We start from the raw sequence: 23,901 nt of genomic DNA, 5'->3' as shown, positions 1-23,901 counted from the left end.
AAGCGAAGGCTTCGGAGCTGGCAGGCTTCAGATCTAATCAACCTGATCAAATGAGATGGGAGTGGAGTGCCGGGGAAAGTGGAGGAAATTTTATGCAAATTTATCTAAGTGCACCTTCCACAGACCACGTAGAGATCAGACCTGATGAAAACTTATTAAAGTGGCCTATATCTGAAGGTTACATCAGGGTGTGAACTGGCTATATGCTATGGAAAATCTGTATCATGTAGAGTAAAAACATATTGCAATTTTCAGTTTTGATAGAGTCACAGATTTTTATTGATTTCTGGTGGATGTTGACATACAGTACCCGCACACTGTAGAAAATGCAATGACCTCAAGTACAGCACTTTCTCATTTTTTTTCCTGTTTTGTTTATTGATTGTATTTTTGCCTCGCGAATTGTCTTTATTTCAATTGTTATTTATATGCATCTGCTATTATCCCACTGAAAATTGTTTCGTAGATGATGTATTAATGCATGTACTGTGACAAAATATGCTGTGTAAAGCGGAAATCTTGCTGGAGGAGTACTTTAAGACAGCTAGGTTATGATTATCAGCATGTTTGATTACTGATGAAGTGGGACTTTTTACTGTGTGATTATTCAAACAGTCATTGTTGTGGGGATATCAAATATTGCATTCTGGAACAAGTTTAAAGTTCTAGCTCTATAAAGATGAGTTGTCTTGTCATTAATCATCGGTGAATATGTCTGACAGTTATGCCATCAACTCTTCTAATTTGTTGTTTCCCATTCTTCTCTAGTGAATTATTTAATAACAAGTCTTCCGTAGATGCTACCCTCCCCCCCCCCCCCCCCCAAGCTTGTCTGGTTTGTGTAGTCCCCCTCCCTCTCTGTCTGTCTCTGTTTCTCTGTCTGTCTGTTTGTCTGTCTGTCTGTCCAGGAGGTGTCACCTCCCTGGTCTGTCTGTCTTTTTGTCTGTCTCTCTTTCATGATCTTGTCATTCTTCCTTGCTTATGTAGTTTATGCAAAAAAGAAAAAAAAAAACATTTATGTTGTACATAATATAAACCAAGTGAATTGTCCTTTGTGATGTTAATTTCATTCCCCTGAGGCTGACATCAAGAACAACAAAATAACTAATGACTGAAAACTGACTGACTCTCAGTTCAGTTGTCATTAATCCACTGTGCTATCTTTCTTTGAGTAGTTGGATCACTTTTACCTCTTGACAATTTGTAGTACTCTTCAGCCTTCAGTCCCCCCTGTTAGTTCCATTCTCCTGTATTATTTTCATTCTCTATACATGTAACTGATAATTTCTGATACAGCACTTGCACTGGTCGAGGTTCCTCACCCTTGCTCTGAGTACTTTATCATTGTGCTCAATGATTAGCTTCAGGTGCTTTCTTGTCATCTTGTTAATCACCTAATTCCACCATCTCACTTCTCTTCATATTTTGAGTCTTTATTTTGTCACTTGCCCTCATTTACAGACCCCGAGGGGGTTTTAAGAGATCTTGGTCTCAAGGGGACACTGTAGGGTAGAAAACAAAGAGTGAAATGGGTTTCCAAGTGTATAGACAGCCCTGTTAATGAATGCCAGTGTTAACGTCACTGTGTCATGGCCGGGAAATAGCGATCAATAACACTGCCCTGAGTATTCCTGATGAGATGTTGAGGCATGTAATTAGGCGATGTTTTTAGCCGAGCAGAGCGTGGCATGAGGCGGATGAAGGAAATTCATGCATACAATGCAAAATGAGGATATTCCAACCTGCCGAGTGTTCTAATCGAAATCCAATTCCACTGCATTGCTTGTCTGTTGTCCCAATTACCTGCAAAGTAATGAAGTGGGATACAAATCTGTCATGCTGTTACATGATTTAGGTCATTAAGTTAGAACTTGTACTCTACCTTAAACTCAAAATGCCATATTTGTGATATTTTTATAGACTGGTGCTCAAGTGTCAAACTAAATATCACAGGCTGTAGTTGCTTTAGTCATGCAATCTGTATAGCAACACTGCTACGAGATGTAGAAGTATTTTCATTCCAAGAGCAATTTCTGAATGAATTATAGTGATTGTTATATAAATGTTTACTTTTAAAGAGTTTTCTTTCTTTTGACCTGTAGGTCTTCAGATCAATTGTGCTTTTAACCAATTATGTCTTTAATCTTGTTATCAAGATGCACGTGCCTGAATACATGTGCTTCATCTTGAATCACATCTTTTCAGACAGGTCACAGAAAAAGACAACATCATCATAACATTACTATACTACTGAGCATTACAACCACATTTTGATAAACTAAAGAGGAAGGAAACACTGAAGTTTCAAATTGTTTCCTGATCTTCCATGATTGGCCCTTTGCCAGCCAGGGTTCACGCAAAGGGAACCATCCACAACTTTGAGGTAGCGGCATTTTCATTGGAGCGACATACCTGTGTTGTCCACATAAGTGTGAACCATGTGTGATAATTTGAGGAAGTCTTGTATTTATGAAGAAATATGACCGTGTGAGAAGGAACCTTCATTCTCAGAGCAATATCCTTTCGGGGTCAGTGGGATGCGAGGTCATGTTTTCCTTTTTCTAGTGTAGTTAAGTTAATAATGATGATCAATCAGACAAATTGAATTACTTTTTGCAATGTACCTGTCATCATACCTGCTTACAAGCAAACATTTTGAAACCCCACTAGTGATCAGATTAATTCAAAGCAGAATTACCAAAAATACTCGTGATAAAACATCTTGTTCATGGTGCTTCACTTTATTGATTGTACATGTACAACCATAGCTCAATCAAAGCAGAAAGATGCTAACCTGATGTACAACTTTACTTGAGGAAAGACTCCCTTCTGCATCTGGTTGACAAATTGCCCTTCATCAATGTAAATAAACACTGATTATTCAGTGTTTTAGTAGTAGCCATGATAAAATTCATGGGCATACAAATACAAACTCCTGTTGGACTCAAACCAATGACCTCCTAATTGCTAGACAGACGTTGTATCCACTAAAATACCAAGCTTCCACCCAATAGCCAGTGATGGATCTGATCCATCATAGCAGTGACTACTGTGTATTTATTCAAAATAACTGATTAATCAGAGTTTACTTACGTTGGTGAAGGACAATTTGTCAGTCACTTGCATTAAGAGCAACTCAACACTAGAATTATTACTTTGAACAGACTCCCAAATCTGAAATATCTCATATAAAGGATGGATTGGGTCATATCTGTTTGAACGCTTGATTACCCCTCACAGATCACAGACAACTCAGAGAATGTCTTCAGTCTGGAGCTTGGAGAAGTGGGGGACTTGGACCAGGCCCAGAAAGAGATCGTGTCCAAGAACATGATCAACCACCTGCGCAGACTGGCATCAGAAAGGGACGACTACTCAGAGGTGAGACCATAGTGCAATGCAATGCAATACAATACAATACAATACAATACAATACAATACAATACAATACAATACAATACAATACAATACAATACAATACAATACAATACAATACAATACAATACAATACAATACAATACAATACAATACAATAATTAATTTATACAGGGCTCTTACAAGCTATAAGTTGTTTCGTAGCACTTTACATCACATCATCATCTCTTCAGTAGTGCATTATACATGATGTACTCTGCTGTGCTGCAACAAAGAAAAATGTCCGCCTAATTTTCTTTGAAATGTATATACCAAAACAATTCTAAATTCATAAACAAAAACAATTCTAAATTCATAAACAAAAACAACTTTCAAAATTAATTCACCATAACAAAAACACATTGACTGTGCCAAAGAGGCAAATGATGCAGGAACCTCCTACTAGCACCCATACCGCAGTGTGGGGGATACGTCTGTTCCATCTGTTCCGTTTGTTCCATCGGCAGACCAATCAATACCACCATCTCATCCCCTGATGATGTATTGTAATTGCCAAACAGATCTTCCATTGGTTTGTTCATAGACCACAGACACACAGGTTTAGGTCATTGATCCTGCAGCCACTCTTCCCCTTCTATACCCATATAGGCCTATATCATCAATGCAAAAACGTGTCAACCTTCGATGATTAACTTCATTTCAAAAGATCATAGTTTCCTCTGTGAATTTTAATTTATTTTATTAAATGAAGGACCCGTAATAAGGACAGGCACGTGTACCAGGTATGCAAATCTATTGGAGCCTGAGACACAATGATGACTTCATCTAATGTGCTTACATGTGGATTTCACTCATTTAGAGTACCATTTCCTTTTAGTGTCCTCTCCCCCTCTTCCCCCTCCCCCCATGTGCTTGTTCCAGATGTGCTGCTAATTGTTTAGACTTGACTCTGTAAACTGCAAAATTGCTTCTAAGGTATTTATAAAATCCAAGTTTGATTAAAAAAAAAAAAAAGAGGAGAGATGTGTGTACATGAGTTGATAATATAGAAGGTACACTGTACATGAGGTACTATAAACGCAGAAATGTTTTTGGTACATTAATTTTTGCGTATTTCGCGCTACTTCTGGCCAGCGCGAATTCTATAACAGCGAAAATATCTTCACAATTTTCTCTGGACATTGTGGATGGGTTGACAATTGCGCATGGCGAATTCAAGAACCTGCGAATATGTTTTTAAGCTGCTCAGCACGAAAAATTAATCCCGCGAAAAATTTCGACGTTTACGTTATAGGGTTGGGAAAGGAAGTAGATAGCAGAAAAAAAAAATCAGTCATGATGGAATCATATCGAAGACACTACAGAGAGACAAAGCTGTGGAAGGCCCAGTTGGTGTAGAATTTGGGGAAGATTGATGTGAATTTTTGACTCTGAGTGCTGATGATCAAACCATCCTTTTGTTCAGAGGTGTGCAATTATTGCAGTTGAATCCCGGCCGTGACTTCAGCGCCCAAAGCTGATTGATTGTTTCCTGGCTGCTGTCCGACTAAATGCAACGATTGCGACTAACCGTTTGCAGTCATTGCAGTTCTGGTCTGAGAAAAATTGGAACCCAGAATAATAATGGTGGTGCATATGGGTTGGCATTGAGCCCAAGGGCTGTGTCTAGGGCTGTGTCTAGGACTGTCTCCATATGCTAGGACATTAATGTTAGAAATGTACACAACCACCACCACACTATGGATATATGGTCTACTGGGAGAATGAAAAAATGCAAGGATTCTAAAATCCCTTATAGGTTTGTGAGATTCCAGCTACGTTTTATAGGAAATATGAACCAAACTTGCTTTTATGCCAGTCTGCATGAGGTCAGAGTCCATTTTCCCTTTTCAGTTTACAAGCATGTTTTTGGTTGTGGTTCTTGTTTTGGTTTTGTTATGTTTTTGTCTGCCATGGACCATTTGCAGTGGCATACACTGTTGTAAAGTTGAATGTAACAGGAGTGTGACAAACTGCCTGGGCTTGTTATATCCCGATAATAAAGTTGCTGTGTAGAGCTGAAGCGGATGGATGGGTCGTAGGAAGTTTAGGGGGAGTGTTTGGATTGTCAGCTGATGTTCCATGTTCAGTGCATAAGTAGGGAGCCTATGTCCGATCCGTCCATTGCCCGTGGCAAATCAAGTCTTTGAAGCATGGAAAACCCAATTTACATGATTAGATTCGTAGGATTAGGATTTTCACTCCAATTATAGGACTGCACGAAATTGGATGGTGTGTCTTGTCTGATCCAATGATATCATGCTTCATAAATGGAGGCAAGGACAAAAATGTGCCGCAGAAAATTTCACTCATCAATGCTATTTCACTAAATGCAAGTGATTTTTTTTTGACATAATGAATTTGATGAATATTGTGGAGATGCTTTTATATTGGCAAATTTTCCAAGTCATTTGGTTGTGTGAAATTAGCAACAGGCCAGAGCATCGTGTCCATAGATATAAAGATGCAATGTAGGCCTACATATATTTACATATTGCCAGTGTGGTACGGAATTAAAACTTCAGACTACTGTTTCGTATAAATGCTTTGTCGGTGTGGGTCTTAAGGCGTGTCTTCATCAGCCCTAAGTTTCAAAATAGCGCGCTATCTTGCGGTTACTAATCTAGTTCGATGTCAAAATAGCGCGCTATCTGTGTAGTGAAGACGCAAATAGTGCGCTATTTGATCGGGAAAATTTCCCCCAAAATCTTGGTCTAGTTCGTCAACTAGAGTGCTAATTCGTGAAATAGCGCGCTATTTTGGGTGCGTCTCCATCAGTCCGAAATTTTATCGATCCCTCACCGCTTCTGGTTAGCCAGCTGGCAATGGAAAGCGCATGTACAAGCTAGTGATTGTGTATAGTACATTACACACACGGTGTATTCAAGGATCACTTGTGTGTACATGTACTATAGGCCTACTGTTGTTGTCATGTTTAAAAGCAGGGAGGTGATTTCTCTCACCTCCCTATTAAAACTCAGTGCCGTGCATGCTAGCTGGGTTTTTTTTTTCTTTTTTTCTTTTTTGGTAAACCTCTTCTTCTGGTCCACTCTACCTTGGCTAAAGATTCTTGCAGATTGTGTGCATTTTGGATTTGTTTAAACATTGCAATTCATTAATTTCATATCAGATGCCTCACTGGACAGAAGAAAGAGTAGCGTTATTAGTATCCCTTTGGAGAGAATTTGCTGTACTGCTCACCTCCCTGGCTGTAGAATTGTACATACGGTGATATAGGAGATTTTGAGCGGGGAAATCCACTTTCGAACCGCGATTCAGGCAGAGTAATATTGCAAAGTGCGCATGCGTCAATTTTCGGACTAATTTCCCGAAGCAGGCTGTTCGAACTGATGAAGACGCACATTCACCGTATCGGGCTATTTTCTAAGACCGCAAAATGTCCCGCTAGTTTGAACTTCGGGCTGATGAAGACACGCCTTTAGTGAGCTTACTGACTCAGGAAGTTGTCTTACAAGCCCCAATTCGTGAAAAGTTACACTGTACACTCGCAGATTAAACTACAAGCATAGAGGCATACAGAGTAATAGTGACATGCTGTTTTTGCTATGACTTAAAACTGAGCAGGTCTTTATTTCTCATTATTCCGTTCTGTTCTTATGGTTGTCTGTCTGTCTATGTCTCTGTCTGTCTCTTTCTCTCCAACTATCTGTCTACTTATGGTTATCCATCTCTCTCTCTCTCTCTCTCTCTGCTGAATTAAAGTGAATGCTGAAGGAGTTGTGTTCCCCCAGCCTTGTGGCTTTTCCTTAGTCCCATGCATGATTCATGACATGCTGCCTCGCTGCAGCAGTATAGTGGCTCAAGTGAATTGCCCTTCCCTGTCAGGTAGATTGAAACCCTCTGTCCATGTAAAGTACCACACTTCCCAGCATCACCAGCACATCAGTAAAAATCTAAGCATAGACTTCACATGCACGTCTGTCAAAGAAGGGTCTTGGACGAAAGAACTTGTCGGCGGTCACGTTTCTGAAATACATTTCTAAATTCTGGAATTAAAGAGTGTTTAGCGTTTTTACAAAAAGGAAGGCTTATTATACATATGATATACTAGGCATGCTTTATGTCATAGCAAATCAACCTCTGACAGGCTTAAATTTGTCTCAAGTATTCAGCATCCTCTCTCTGCCTAGACTTCAAATAATTATCAGGAATTAGCTTTGTAGATAATCAGTGTTAAGTGTCATATGTGACTTCATACTAACACATCACAATAAACAATAGGGGCGTTAGCTTCTGTGGCTTGTTAAGTACTGCGACATAATCAGAATAAATTAAAAATAATGTCACTGACATGGTTTCCTCTGCTCCTTTAACTTAATTGGCTGAAAATAATCAGGCTTCTGTCTAGTCGGAAAACAGGACTGAGAAATCATGCCATTTTTAAGTCGTCATTTGACTCCGTACGTTGCAGTAATTCACAGGGTTTCTTGTCTCGCAGGAACCATGCCTCGGTTGATAATCCAATATCCGCTGAAGATCATGTTTGCATTCAGACAAATGTGATTTCTGCCATTGCTCCCTGAAAGTTGCACCTCAGTTTAGTGTTTTTCAAGGGTCATGCTCAACAACATGGATATTTCTTCTCTGTGTTTGTCTGCTATATAAGTGCCAAGACTATGGGGGAATAAAAAGAGTGTTTTCACCTTGCATTCCTACCATTTGCATAATTTTCTTTGTCTTTTTTTTGGGGGGGGGGGGTTTCATTTCATTTATGTAGGATGTACGTTTCCATATTTGCTGTGGATATTTCATCAGTTAGGATGCCATTCACAGTGAGATACAGACACTTCTGTCCCATGAACCAACAATGTATAGTAAATGTGCCTACACATACCAAGGCCAACTCTTATTACCTCCTATCATGTATGTTTTACTGTATATCTCAACTACATGATCACAGAAAGGAGAGAGTGGATGCATAGATTTATGATCTCCTAAATCTGTAATAGATTTTGTTTTGCTTCCTTTCTGTTGCGCTCATTTCGCAGTCATGACAGAACTCGTTTTGACTACCGGTACCTCAGACCATTGCTTAAGTGGTAATTACGTGTAGAGAAATACTCTGTCTCATGTTTACACTGCAATGTTGTCATTATCTCGTAGAAACCGAAACAAGCCTAAGATTAGCATTCCCTTGTTTGGTTCTGTGATAGCTTACATATTTTGATTTAGGCGTTCTTTCATGTACAGTGTTTTGAGAGTTTAGTGTGAAGACAGGGAATAGTTTTAATGTTAGTAAAGTGAAGAATAGTCTCTTTTAATGATAGAAACTGTGAATCATGATCTAATGCCCCCATAGTAGGAGCTGGTTGGTGCATCCATTAGTCCCACATACCCATATTTTGAATTAAAACAGAAATGTTCAGTGGATCTTCCTGGTTCAAGGCCCAGGTGTACTACTTGAGGTGTAGTTGCACTGCGTAGATTTAGGCAAATTAAACATTGTACCTGAAGGTCCAGCCTCAAAGATCACTGAAATTTGGAGAGAGAAAAAAAACCCGCATTAGATATTTTCTTATGTAACTTCAAAGAGAATAATCCAGTAGTAATGCAATTTGGTAGAAAGGATAGAAATTGACTTACAGTTATTCACAGATCAGTAAATGTCAAATTTTATATCGTATGACAAAAGAAAAAGATCAAAGTTTAGGGTAAAAAAGCTCACTCCACTTTTTCCCATTAGAATCGTTACTTCCAGTCATTACTTCACCTAAGAGTGTCCAGGGATGATTAAGTTGGTTGACAGGTTTGAAATAACTAAATAAACTGAACATAGTAGGTTATGACAGTATAAACTTGTCAAAAGTCACTGTACTTTTGTGACCAATTCTCTAGGCGTAAGTTCAGCTTTAAATATCTAGTGGTAGTATTATCTGGTACAAGGGGGGGGGGGGGATAGAAATGAATAAACAGTTAATATGCCACTAATGACAGGGATAAAATATTGAAGTTCAAGGTCAAAGGTTTCCCAAATTTAGCCATCCTGTTATTTGTGTGTGTGTGTGTGTGTGTATGTGTGTGTGTGTGTGTGTGTGTGTGTGTGTGTGTGTGTGTGTGTGTGTGTGACTGTAATTGCACTGTAGTCTGTGTTCCAATGATAGTGATATATCGTGCAGTAGATATTGTAATAACTTGGAAAATATGCTCTTTGTGCAGAGCAGGTAGAAATGTAATTTGTTACTAGTAGTGTCTCGTCAGGGGTTTTAAGTCGGCTGATAGATCAAGAATAGCCCAGGAAACAGTCAATTGCCAGCTGAGAGCTGCCACTACATCCATAGTGTTTAGGCAATGGGTACTAGTAGGTCGTAAATTGTCAGGGGGGAGTGCAGGTCCATTTCTATTCCACTGGTGATTTATGCGGCCATATTGTCAGGCAGTTAACTCTGGATTGTCTCCCCAGGTGCCTGTTGGTGATATGTAGGTGTCTTCATCGTGGCATTTATCACCAGCTTCTACTGTGTTTTTGTATATAGGACTTAGATCTGCTGCAAGATTACAGAAGGTAGATGGATGTGGATGGCAAGATGCAACAGTGTGAAGAACATATTATCAACAAAAGTAAAATCACTTTTTTATCATGGATGATAAACCAGTATGTGTGCATATAAACCATACCATAATGCTTTCCATAAAGGCTTGGTTAATCGAAGCAAGCTAGGAGGGTTAATGTAACAAAATGTAGATCATAAATATGCATACTTACATTTTTGGGTTTATCGCTGTGTTGTGTGTGTGTGTGTGTGTGTGTGTGTGTGTGTGTGTGTGTGTGTGTGTGTGTGTGTGTGTGTGTGTGTGTGTGTTTTTGTATGTGTATGTGGCACATGTCTTGTCCAAAATTATGTTTGAAATAAACTTCCTGTCCTTCTACAGGCCTCCTTCATTGTGACTAGTATACCCGTGAATCATGCCTATGTACAGTGCACTTTGTCTGTTCTGTTGGGGCTCTAAAATCACTGTAGGGCAGTGGACATAGCCAAGACCACAAAATGACTGCTGAACTAAGTCCTGAGCTAGTGCATATCACGCTATTCCACTGAAATTTGTTACACTCCTCACAAGTTTGCAGATGTAACCTGTGCATAGTTTCCTCCTTGTTGTCAATAATACTTTCTGTGTTTTGTATTCAAGTACCTCAAGCTCTCCCAGTCATAGAAATTACCCCACTGTGACAGGTGTTACAGGTGTGTGCTGCACCAACCCCCCCCCCCCCCCCAAGACAGAAACACACCCAACTTTCCTTCCTTTAGTCACATAATTCATTCTCCATCTTATTTGAGAGGTGCACTCAATGGAAGGTGGGTTGGGTTGAGGGTGAAAGTGGATGTTGTTAAAGGGTGTGTACAGTTCTGGTCGAGGTGTAGATTTAGCTTTTAACATTTTGCGAGATATTCAGAAACCACTCTATGAGATGTCAAAGAGCATGCAGTTCTAAGGGGTATCAAAAGTTTATTCGATGAAAATCTGTTTTGAAATGGCTGAGATATCCAAAAACAAGGTGAAACAAAGAGATCCTAATAAAGTTGGGCCATGTCGCCTTTTATTATTAGCACTTTTTTTGGATATCTCAGCCATTTGAAAACCAATTTTCATCAAATAAACGTTGAATCCTTCTGAAAATATGATGCTCTTTCATATTTCATAAGAGGCTTTTCATTATCTCACTTAGGAATGTTCAAAACATGAATCCCTACCTCAACCAGTACTGTACAGTCCCTTTAACATTCCTTTCACTTTATGTGCCTCCCATGGGGCCAATGTGCTCTGCTCATCAAAGCCAGATGCTGACACTTTCTCCTCTTGCAAAAGGTTCTTCGTTTGAGCGTGACTGGCATAGACAGGACTCGATGACATTGTTGAAAGAAAGCCGCTTGGTAAAGTCACTGCATGTTTTTCCCCCTGTGACTTACAGAGCGAGTGATTTGGTGAAAAAAAATTTTCCCTCTGAATTCATCATACAAATTTATTATGATATTCATAAATTGTTAGCTTGACAGGCTATCATCTCGGTACCTCCTTTTGATTCAGGGAAAGTCATATTTGATTTCCTCTCCCTGGTAAGGTGCAGGGGGTGTGCAACATGATAAATTGACAATTTGGGGACATGACAGGTTATGTACATGTTAAATTGGAGTGCTAAATATAAATTTTCAGCCCCGGGGGGAAGTTTTGTATCTCACCCTTCTAAATGTCATGAAACCTTACCAACCTGAAGAGTGAAACAAGAGTCTGAGGTGTCAGTGACAAGTTTTAGTACCTAATGTCTCACTCACTCATTCTGTCATTCAAACAGCTAATTTAATTGAGTTTGATTTGTTTAATGTGCCTTCTAAAAAGGCAATGAAAGCTTGAAAGCAAGCAACCACAGAACCAATGATTTTAAGTCAACGAGAGACCTCATAACTGATAGTGCCTTATCCATTGAGCCACAACAGCCCCTCTGAATCAAATCAAATCAAATCAAATCAATCAATCAATCAATCAATCAATCAATCAATCAATCAATCAATCAATCAATCAATCAATCAATCAATCAATCAGTCAATTAGTCAGTCAATCAGTCGATCAATCAATCAGGTAATCAATTGATCAATCTATCAGTCTGTCATGCTTCCATGAAAGTTACAGACTTTCTCAGAAAACTGCCACAACAATTCCTCCCAAACATCATTATTTTGATATGTTGTTTGCTCTGTTCAATTTTCTTCCATCCTAGACCATAGTGGAGCTGAGCCAAGAGAAAGAGTATTTCCAGTCCCAGGCTGAAGGGCGTGGCCTCTCTTCTCCGTCCCCGTCCCTGACCAGCCCGGGGACGGACAAGCGGCACGTTACGGTGGAGCTGGCGGAGACCAAGGCCAAGCTGAGGAGACTGCGACAGGATCTGGAGGAGAAGAACGAGATGGTGCTGGAGTACAAGGAGGAGGTGGAGAAGTACAATGCCACACTCCAGAAACTCAGGCAGGAGGTATAATGCTAGTCCCAAATAAACTTGTTTTTTCAACTTATTCTTGTTTTGTGTTGTTTGAAGGTCAACTTATTCTTGTTTGTTTGTTTTTTCAACTAAGAAAGACAACGATATATTACTTGATTTTTCCTTCAGCTTCATGAGAAGGTGGACCTTCAGACCCAACCAGAAAGACCTTGTCTCCTGGTTTCCTCCCAAATATTGACATCCATTCTCTTCTAGCTATTTTCACCCACGGTTGTCTTGCTATTCTACAAGCAGTAGATTATATGTTGCATACTTCTTTAGTAATTTTTAGTTGATGTGTCTTTCTCTGAAGATGAGCATAGTCCTTGTCCTGTGTTATGTGTTCTGGTTTTTTATACTATGAGTTAGTACATTGATGACTCTAGTTTCAAGTTTGTTCATGGCAGAATCAGGGGTGCCCCCCTTGGGACCCAGGGGAGGGGGGTGGGGAAGGGTTCTAATGGGGCCTAAATTGTACATTTTCATCTTCTTCTTGAGAACTCCATGACCCATTTTCACCAAACTTGGCAGGTAGCATCCCTAGGGGGTTAGGAACTCCATTTATTAAAATGGGCACCATGACCCACCCAGGGGGCCCCCAGGGGGCCCAAACCCCCCAAAATTAAGGAATCCGCAAAAACCTTCTTCTCTAGAACCAGAAGTGATAGAGCTAGGTTAATACTATGAGTTAGCACATTGATGACTGTAGTTTCAAGTTTGTTCATGGCAGAATCAGGGGTGCCCCCCTTGGGACCCAGGGAGGGGGGGGGGGTGGGGGTGAGGAGGGGTCCTAATGGGGCCTAAATTGTACATTTTTATCTTCTTCTTGAGAACCCCATGACCCATTTTCACCAAACTTGGCAGGTAGCATTCCTAGGGGGTTAGGATCTCAATTTGTTAAAATGGGCACCATGCCCCGCCCAGGGGGCCCCCAGGGGGCCCAAACCCCCCAAATGAAGGAATCTTTAAAAATCTTCTCTAGAATCAGAAGTTATAGAGCTGAGATAATACTATGAGTGAGTACATTAATGACTGTAGTTTCAAGTTTGTTCATAGGAGATCCAGGGGTGCCCCTCTTGGGGGTAGGGGGAGGGGGGTGGTTGGAAGGGTCCAAATGGGGGCCTGAATTGTACATTTTCATCTTCTTCCTGAAAACCTCATGATGGATTTTTGTCAAACTTGGCAGGTAGCATCCCTAGGTGGTCAGGATCTCAATTTATCAAACTGGGCACCATGCCCCACCCAGAGGGCCCCAGGGGGCCCCAATTCCCCCAAATTAAGGAATCTTGAAAAAATTGGGCCCTTATTGTACATTTTCATCTTCCACTTGAGAATGCCTCGTCAAATTTTGGTAGATTCTCTCTCTCTTGTTGGCTACAGCAGGATTCTATTATGTACTTGACAATCAAGACTAGACAATACCTTATCTGATGATCCAACATCCTGTGTTGATATGACTGCTCAGTAACTTGTAGTAGTTGATGAAAAGTATTAAAAGAGCATGTTTTGCCTTTACAAAAGAAGAAGTAAAGATTTACATTTAGTAGTCATAAGTTGCTCTAGGGAGTATGTGATACATGATAACAAACATGAAAAAACTAGTGATCCAAAGACATGCAGTTTAGCATCTCGCTTTTCATGTCTTCCATTGGACGTCCAGAACCTAGAGCTGACCCAGGATGCGCGGTCAGCGAGGGCCTACCGGGATGAGCTGGACGTGTGGAAGGAGAAGGCAAGCAAGGCTGAGAAGTATGAGAACGAGATCGCCAAGTATCGGGAGAAACTCAATGAACTGGAATACCTCAAGAAACGGGTAGAGGTAAGCTGGGTGGTTAATAAAACCAGTGCATTAAAGACAAGGAAGGATGATTCTGTTGTGACAACTGTGAATGGATATTGTTTGCTGTAGCACTTTGTAAGTGAGATCATGATAGACCAAGAGAACCAAAAAAGACACATTTGCTCATTTAAGTTTCATCACCTCGGTTGCCAAAAGAGAAATACAGGTTTTGTGCCAGGTGTTGAATAGGACATGAAATTTTATATTCCTGATGTGTATTGTGCCATCTTTGGCACCTATATCCAGTGCTTATCAAAATGAATGAATTACAAAATGAAGTTGAGAATGTTGTCAGGAAATGACAAAGTGTAGCCACCTTGATGAAAGAAATAGAAAGAATTTGGAGAAGTGTGTCAATCCACATAGAATGCCCATCCCCCAAATATGTTTTTGATCTACTTTGTGTGAAAACTAACAGGAACTGAAGGAGGACAATACAGTGCTGCTGGAGACCAAGTCATTGCTGGACGAACAGCTGACCGCAGCCAATGAGAAGATCGACCGTGGCCACCTGGCGGAGGCCGAATGCCTCAAGCTCAAGGCCCAGGTGGAGACGTTTGAGGAGGAACGCGACGTGGACCGAGCCAAGATAGCGGAACTGGTGGAAGAGGTCTCAAGACTAAGCCTTGACCACAAGCAGAGCCTCAACGAGTCTGCCATCCTAGGCGTTGAGCTGGAAAAGGCCAAACTCAGCACATCTGGTAGGCATTTTCTCCATAGATATGACTTGTGAGAAGGTGTTTGAGTAGTAATTGCTCTGGGAAGACAAAGTATGCCGAGAATTCAGGAGTATCAGAATGTTGATAATGTGCTATGTTCTCTGACAGATTAACAGCAGTTTGGACAAAATGTTTAAATCCTTTGTCTTCAGTTTCAAGGAACTGAAGTTAAGTCACTTTTTAATCTCCTTTATTTGTTTCTGTTGCAGCTGTCAATTCCCTGTCGGCGGAGTGCAACGACAGTGCCTCCAGCAAAGTGCTCAAGTTGGAGAAGGAGAACCAGCGTCTGCAGCATGAGGTAGAGACTCTAAAGGAGTCTGCCGTGACGGAGGCACAGGGGAGGCTGATGGAGGTGGAGAAGGAGAACCAGAGGCTCAGCCGCAAACTGGAGAAAATCCAGGTGGCAAGCTCAAAGGACCTCCAGGACCACCTGGAACTGGAACAGGAGAACAGCACACTGAAGCGGGAGAAAAAGGCCTTGGAGGAAACAATTGTGACCGTCAAGGAGAACTCGGAGAGACTAGACAAGGAGTGGGACATGGAGAAAGATCAGCTGGAGAGGACTATTGAGACGCTGAGAGAGCGCAACAAGAAGGATGTTGACCAGAGGATACAGGATGTGGAGAAGGAGAACAGGAAACTCCTGGAGGACACAATGGAGAGCCAGAGCAAGCTCTCCAAGGCGGAACACGACAACAGGCAACTTCAGAAGTCATATGAGCGGTTGAAGGAAAGGACAGACAGGATTGATGAACTTGAAAAGAGAAACGAGGAGATGGAACTGGAGAAGGAGAAGCTGACACGCAACATCGAGACGCTGAAGCTGATGTGCGAGAAATTCGACGAGGTGGAGAAGAGCAACGCGGAGCTGGAGGTGGAGAAGAGCAAGCTGTCCAAGGCGCTGGATTCCAGCAAGGTCAGGATCCAACGCCTGGAGCACATGGAGAACGAGAACGTGCGGTTGAAAGCCGACACGCAGAGACTGCAGCGGTCCCTGGACTCCATGAAGGGGATGGCGACACGCATCACCGAGCTGGAACATGACAAGGAGGAGCAGGAGCGGGACAACAGGCACTTGGAGAAGACCATCAGTGGGCTGAAGGCCCTGCAGGACAAGGCAGGCCAGCTGGAGGTGGAGAACATGAAACTGGAGAGCGAGAAGAAGCGGGTTGAGAAGGTGGTGGAGCTGAACAAGGAGACCATCCAGAAGCTGGAGAGGGAGAACCAAGACCTGGAGACAGAGGTGGAGCGACTGAAGAAGCTGGTGGAGTCACTGAGGTATGGGTATAGTTTAGGAACTGATGAATGTCTACATGTTAATGTGCTACATAATGATACCTAAATATTGGTGTTCTGACATGACACTTTATGGTTATTCACAGCTTTATGTAGCAGTGTATGGAGTGTTATGTCCAGAACACCCATATCAATGGATGGTGAACAGGTCACCAATGACCAGTCACTATCATGGTGCCACGCATACTATGCACTCAAGATGATCAGTGGTCAATATCAGCATTCTTCATCTAAACATAAATGAGTTCACATCTACTTATGGCAGATAAGTCTTTTATATTATGTAACATAGTTGTTTTAGCATTTTTCTTGTTTTTTTTTTCTAGAGATGTGCTGTCAGCCAAGTAAGAATTGCATTAATTGATATATGTACTGTTTTTTTATTATTTCACAGCTTTCATGTTCATGTCTTTTTTTGTTGTTGGTATAACCAGAAGTAATCCTTGGTAGATATATTCTCATTAACAGAATGATACAAATCCATGTGCTGCTTGCCCCTGGGACAACCACAAGTTGCCCCATGGCAAGTGAAATGACAGAGTATTTTGCCTTTAAATCCATGTGATCTTTGCCCTGTCCTGGATCAAACAGGTTGGAGAAAAATACAGAGAGAATATGAATGTCTTTGTCTCAGTTTATAGATCCCTTGAAAACGTCACTGACCGTCATTACCTTGAGGTTAACAATGCTCTTCCCTGAAGAGACCTTAGACTCTGTATAGCATTTCAACTCCTCACTGGTAATCATGTTTTATGATAGCCTTTTCACAGCAGCTGACATATTATCTGTAATGCACACCAGCAAGTTTAGATTGGTTGTACAACACTGACACCTTCCTATACAGGAAATGCGGGATCAAATTTCTGATTGACTGTCCCGAAACCAAACCTTGCTTTCTATTTCCTGGTGCGTGTTGAAGACATGCAATCTCATGTTTGGATAAACATGTCTTGATGTTTTTCTGGTTAAAGTATGATACTTGAGTCTTTCTTTTCTCACAGTGAAGTGTATGGCTCTTGTACAAGTTTGTAGAGGAATTGAATATGTATGTATGCATGTATGTATGTATGTATGTATTTGTATTTGCATATGTTTATGTATTTATTATTTATTCAGTAAGTATACATACTTTACATTCGACTGTTGGGCGACAAAACTTTGTATCTCAAAAATGTCAAATGTTCAGGAGAGCGAAATACATGGCAGCCAAACACTATGACAAATGGGATTGTCTTTCATTTGATGCACCATGGTGCCTTTATATTTGGGGTAAGACAACTAGGAATTGGACAGAACATCACTTTAATGATTGTCTGACAATAAAAAAAAAAATGATTTTCACCAAAAATTGAGATTCAAGGTCTTGTCACACCACCGACAAATGCATCAAGTTTTATGCTGTCTTTAAGTCACAGAGTAGAAGCAGAACTCTGCATTCGCTCAAAGAGTTTTGTGCCTTTGGAGCCTAGATTTAGCCTTAGTTTTAGTTTAGATCTAGGAATGAAGGCTGTTAAACGCCTTGTCTGCTGGGCAGAAAAGAAGCCTGCTCTCAGTCCTACAGAAGAGATGTGTAAAATCCTTTATATCCCCTTCCCCCTCCCTCTCCCCCTCCCCCTTCCCCTCCCCATCCCCATTCCCATCCCCATCCCCTTACCTGATCCCTCCCCCCAACCCTGCAGGCTGTCTGAAAAGCGGCTGGAGGAACTGGAGAAGGACAACAAGAGCCTGGAGCTGGAGCAGCAGAACTTGTCCAGCGAGAAGCACGCCCTGGAGAAGGAGGCCAAGCGGCTGCGGGGCCTGATGGAGTCCCGTGACCAGCAGCTGGATAAGGCTCATGCCCGCATCAACACCTTGGAGCAGGACAACAAGACGCTGCAGCGCACCGTGGGCCGTAACAAGGGCTCTGGCGACCGCGCCAAGGAGCTGGAGAAGGAGAACAAGGAGCTCCTCAAGCAGTCCACCTTGGACAAGAAAACTCTCGCGACGTTACGTGAGGTGAGAAAGCAATTTGGGAACTATAATGTCAAGTAGTCATAGTTGCATCAGTATTGTAACAGTAGACTGAAGTAAAGAAAATGTTTGATGCCATAAAGTCTTTGAACATCTAATGACACTGGCCATTTCTCCAGAATCGTATTAGAACTATTCTGTTCAGTATTACTCGAGAAAATGGTTTAAAATGTGCAGGGTGTGCATTTGTTTAAAAAAATGAATTAACCAAATATGAAAAAGTTTATTGATGGATGCCCACAACAAAATTTGACATGTCGCTCACGCTTCGGGGCAGAACAATAGCAACAGGTGTCGGCATTGCTTTGCATCTTGTCCACTCTGCAGGAGCTTGTGAACGAGAAGATCAAGACCCAGCAGCTGAGCAATGACCTGGAGAAACTGACCTCAGAGCTGGACAGGATTGGCCTGGACAAGGAGAAGTTACTACAGCAGGAGCTGAGCGCTGACGAGAGGTGAGAGAGGATGATCCAACTTTGCCATATACGTGTGTATGTATGCCATATGCATAGCGAGTCTAATTTTTTGCGAATCAGGACTTCCCAATAATTTGATTTCCCAATAATAAGTGAATAGAGAAATGTACGCGTGCACTTTGCATTTATGTCGGGATCAGAGTAAATATCTTTATCATGTTGTTAGATTCGCAATGAACACTTGACTTGAAAAATGAATGAAAATGAAAACTCCTGCCAAATATATGGCATATGGAGTAGACCAATACGTAATGCCTAGTTATGATCAACTGACTATTGTGGGAATAGAAAGATATACTTGAAATTTCAACTGTTGAGGTCAACTGACTATTGTAGGAATAGAAAGATGTGCTTGAAATCTCAACTCTAGGGGTCCATGGTGTGGTAACAATACTGGTGTAAATTTGAATCCACATCAAGTTGTGAACCTTTGTGAACCACAAAAAAAATAAAAAAATAAAAAAAATCTTTTAAAATCTTGAAATGAATTCACTTTCTGGTGAAGATGTTGGGTATATGTGAATCCCAGCATGAATATTGTAATATGAAGGGCAGAGTATTGTGTACACACAACTTTTTTTTTTTTCTCAAGAGACATGACCAACAATTGTGTTTTAATACTTTGATGATCAAAGTCTTGGGCATGAACTTTTTTTATCATCTAAATCTTACCTGCAGAGATGTTGAACAATGTCTCGGTTATGATATGACAAAAGTATTTCTTGCAGATTTTTAGTTGTGCTTTACCTTAGAGTCACATGGCCTCAATCCTCTATTAATGAATACTGCTCTTCAAACAAGCCTTTGAGGTGTTTTTTTTTCAATGCCTAACTAATTTTATCACATCAATTTTGAAACTGCAGCACACATTTTTTTTTTTTTTTTTGAGAAGGTGTGTTGCATTACACATGTTAGTGCTGATGCAGATTATCTAATATTTCTTGTTTCAGTCGCTACAAGGCACTAGAGAGTCGAATGGAAGATGCCGTGAAGAAGAGCCTTGTTATTAAAGATGATAAGATTAGCACATTAGAAACCAGGTAAGTGACATTTACCAACTGAATGGTCATCATATTTGTCACATTTATATTGTGTTTGTAGTTGTTGCCTATTAAAAAATAAAGTCTATATTTGCTGATACTAATTATGTCATCCCATTGAAACTTTTGACACCATGGAAAATGTAAATCTCTTCACTAAGTCAGGTAAAGTGACAGGAACAGATTAATGAAAGCATGAGCAAGGCCTCGCATATGATTAGAAACTTTTTACCACATGATTCTCTCTGCATTGTCTAATCTCCCAATCCATGGCCTCCACAGCTACTGATTATAAGGAGACAATTTATCCACTGTATAAAAGATTGAGCATGGGCTGTTTCATGTCTGTCTTGCGAAGTCTCTTACCACCAGACATCCTAGTTGTGCTGCTCTCTGCTCGATCATGCCTCACTAAGTTCCACAGTGTTTCATTCATTGTTTATTCGTGGACATATTTATAACTGTTACTGAAAGGTTTACAGAGGTAAAACCATTTCAGCGCCAGAACTATTTGATCTATCATGAATTCATTTTTTGCATGTCAGTTTACAGTTTGTAGGCAAGACATGCAAGGAAATATTGCTAGGTGATGATGTTCTGGTTTTTATTTGCATAATTTTCGTGCAACTTTCTGTGTCTTGCAGGTTACAAACTACGCTGAACAAGAATCAACAGCTCAGCGAGGAGCTCAAGAAGGTCCAGAAAGAGAAGGAATTAGTAACGATACAGCTCCAAGAAGAAACGAGCAGCGCAAAATCACCGTCGTCCAACACTACGCACGAGGTCAAAGTCAAGTGAGTTCTCGTCATTAGGCCACTTTCAGAAAGTCAAAAAACACATATCAACCTTTGGTCATGAAAGAATATTTCTAACATTCAATCTGTGTCAATAGCCTTTTCTAAACCGGTCTTAATAGTGAAGCAATTGAAACATATGTATTTATTCACAATCAGCACCGTCTCTTTCTTTTAAGCTCACTTGAGCCTTTTCTTTTACACTCACCTGAGCCAAAGTCTCAGTTGACCTTTTGTAATCATTTATCATCGGTCGTCCATCATGCATTCTACGTTTTCATCTTCTTCTTGAAAACCCTATAATGGATTTTCGCCAAACTTGGCAGGTGGCATCCCTGGGTGGATCAGATGTCAATTTGTTTAAATGGACACCTTTTACTCCAAATTAATGAATCTGTTAAAATCTTCTCTAAAACCACAAGTGATTGACTAGAAATACTCTGAGTAAATACATGGGTGACTGTACTTTCAAGGTTGTTAATGGTAGGTCCAGGGGTCGGGTGGGGACCGAATTGGGGGCCAATGTTTACATTTTGATCTCTTTTGAAACTGCATAGTCAGATTTCCTAAATTCAATGTACACGACAGGTATTTTTACCAGTGTGATAGAATATACAGATGGACACCATGCCCCCCGTGGAGGCCCTCAAATTCCCCCTCGCCCCCAAGTTTGCTGTGTTCTTGGGTAATAATCAGCAAGAATGTGTTCAAGGTGAACTTGCAATGTGAGCGCAAGACCCCTGGGTCTCTTGTTTCTGTATGGGATTGAAAAGACATTAGATATGTTTTTGCCTGATGATGAATGATGTATCTATTTGTGGCATAGGATGGAACTTGATTAAAGAGATACTCAAACATTGCTGATGTGTATATATAATGCTAAGTTTGTTCCTGTTTTCTGTGATCTATTTCAAAGGCGATCTGACAGTGACCGAGTCCAAGCCAAACAAATTATGCAAATGAAGGATCATCTCGTAGAACTTGAAAGAAAGGTGAGTATGATGAAAGCAGACAAGTGTTTGCTGTGTTTCAAGGTTGATTATCCTCATGTTTTTTCCATGCTTTATGTTGTGTCAAGAAAATGTATGGATTGTGCATTCAATTAGTGCAAAGCTAAGACTCTGTGAATATCAGAGGCTGTTTTTCTGAAGACAGATAGATGATTAACAGTTTGTGGCATTCATATTCTATGCCTTGTTTTCTAAAGCTTTCTTATTCAAATGTGAAGAAAGGAGTGTATTTCATCTTGCCTATGAGTGATGCAGGAAATCAGGGACTGTGATTAAAGTGGAAAAGACTTGTTTTGTGTCTTTGAAGGACACTTCTAGTGAGAATTCATCCAGGGTAATTTGGAACTGGGTGACATTGTCAGGCCAGAGGATGTCTCAATTGGAAGTCAGAAGGGTTACGAATGAGGTCTCATCATGGTAAAGAAAGTGTTTCTCTTTGAAATTATTATTAGTATTGTTAAACAAGTGCCTCTTCTGCTCTCTTGATGTCTCCTGAATCAGAATGCCACCCTCCTTGCCGAGAATACCAACATCCAGACCCAGGTGCAGAACCTAGAGAAGCAGTCTGACACGCTTCGCTCTGACTGCAAGTCCTCCCAGTCCAAGGTGGAGTCGCTGCAGGATCAGAACATGTCACTCCAGGCACAGAATGCCAAGCTCCAGGTAAATGGCAGTGGCACTCTGCCCACCCCCTTGTTTGCTTGTGATGCTGCAGTATTGTTTGGTATGCCAGAGCCCTGTCGAACAAATATTGGTAGTAGTTTCACTAGCTGCAATGCCAAACATTGTAGTATCGACTGGTAAGCTGAGGAATGGAGTTTTGCAAGGTGCCATGGATGGTGTTTCCTTGCATTTCAAGTTTTTTTTATAGAAACAAGTCTGATATGTAACAAGCACTTCAGCTGATTTACAACCATGCAATATTAAATATGTGAAGATCCATCTATCTTAAGGTATAAAGCGTCTTAAACAACAAACACTCCATGAAGTGTAGTTTTTACTGTCTTAATCCTTAAACTTCAAGAGATACGTCAAAGTGCATTCAATTTCTCATTAATGCAATTGTTTGTTTATATTTTTCTGTGGACATCACCTGTTATAGAGCGCTATAATGTGCACATGAAGTGTACGCTTCATTTCTCATTCCAACTGTTGTTGGAATCAGACATACCCCAGTAGGGGTATTTGGTAAATGTTTACAAAGTTTAATTTGCCCTGTGCAGCTTGTCCACCATCTGCTCATTAATCCTTATAAAGGATTTGATGTTCTGGCCCCCTTGTTTCAGCTGTAGATACTGTTTGATTAACCTCCTGTGTGTGTCTTATTTTGCCCCTTCACAGGTGGAACACTCCACCATCTCTGCCCAGATGTCGTCCCTGAAGACCAAACTCAGCACGCAGGAGACCGACTACGACAAGCTCAAGGACCGCTTTGAGGAGCTGAGCTCCAACCATGAGGCCCTGCTCAACGACCACGAGAACCTGGTGCAGCTGCACGAGACGCTGTCCACGGAGTACGAGTCGCTGGACACGGAGCACGGCACGCTGAAGACGCACTACCGCCACCTCAAGACGGAGCTGCAGAGTGTGCAACAGAAGTGCCAGGTGGGGTTGGAAAACTTGGTATTCTTCTACCAGTCATCGTTTGTGAATTCTCCAGTTTCTATTATGATCGTATCTTCCTGATGTGTTCAATATTACGGCCACTCATCTCTTGGAAATGTGGTGCAGGGATGAATTAACATGATTATGTCGTGTCTGCATCATGGGAAAATGTGATTGAAAGTTGTCTATATTGCAAATCCAAGGGTCTTCTTAACTTCTGTTGAGAGACACGCTTTTTCTTTCTTAAGACTTTTGTCATTGCTTATAATGAGAAATTTTAATCTGTAGAAAATTACATGAAATCATCTGTTTGCTGGTGATGAGGAAAATTTAAGTGAGGGCAAGTGTGCACTATACATTTCTTATGCTGTTGCAGTTGTTAGATTTCCGGGGGGTGGGGGGGGGGGGGGACTGAGGAGGAGGAGGGTTCATGCGTGTAAAAACAAAGACTCTTATAGCTGCTGCCTGTTAGTAAAATCAGCTGCCCAACATCTTTATTGGTAATGTGTGGATGCAGTGACTACAACACTGATTTTACTGGTCATGAAATATCAAAAGAGTGGGAGTTTTTCAAATATTACCAATGTGATCCACTAATGTTTCATGGACTCTAACCCACTGTAGTATAATATCCTAATTATTAAAGGGACTGTACAGTACTGGTTGAGGTGGGGATTCATGTTTTGCCCATTCCTAAGTGAGATAATG

General features: G+C 40.9%; 1 protein-coding gene across 1 annotated transcript in view; it reads left to right on the top strand.

The window, feature by feature from the left end:
* The window catches only part of LOC139722774 (girdin-like), a 107,714-nt gene that overhangs the window by 58,484 nt on the left and 25,329 nt on the right, over positions 1–23,901 (top strand). Inside the window, exons 5-16 of the mRNA XM_071634060.1 lie at positions 3,241–3,381; positions 12,149–12,397; positions 14,064–14,222; positions 14,662–14,944; positions 15,172–16,240; positions 17,938–18,253; positions 18,596–18,723; positions 19,695–19,784; positions 20,429–20,578; positions 21,495–21,570; positions 22,090–22,251; positions 22,930–23,193. Of these exons, the coding sequence (XP_071490161.1) occupies positions 3,241–3,381; positions 12,149–12,397; positions 14,064–14,222; positions 14,662–14,944; positions 15,172–16,240; positions 17,938–18,253; positions 18,596–18,723; positions 19,695–19,784; positions 20,429–20,578; positions 21,495–21,570; positions 22,090–22,251; positions 22,930–23,193 (3,087 nt within the window). The remainder of the gene's footprint in view (positions 1–3,240; positions 3,382–12,148; positions 12,398–14,063; positions 14,223–14,661; positions 14,945–15,171; positions 16,241–17,937; positions 18,254–18,595; positions 18,724–19,694; positions 19,785–20,428; positions 20,579–21,494; positions 21,571–22,089; positions 22,252–22,929; positions 23,194–23,901) is intronic.

Source organism: Diadema antillarum, unplaced genomic scaffold (genome assembly GCF_040938485.1).
Source record: "Diadema antillarum isolate AM-2024a unplaced genomic scaffold, OU_Dant_1.0 scf00000171, whole genome shotgun sequence".
Lineage (NCBI taxonomy): Eukaryota > Metazoa > Echinodermata > Echinoidea > Diadematoida > Diadematidae > Diadema > Diadema antillarum.
The sequence above is the reverse complement of the archived record's forward strand: the minus strand, read 5'-3'. Positions and strand labels throughout refer to the sequence as shown.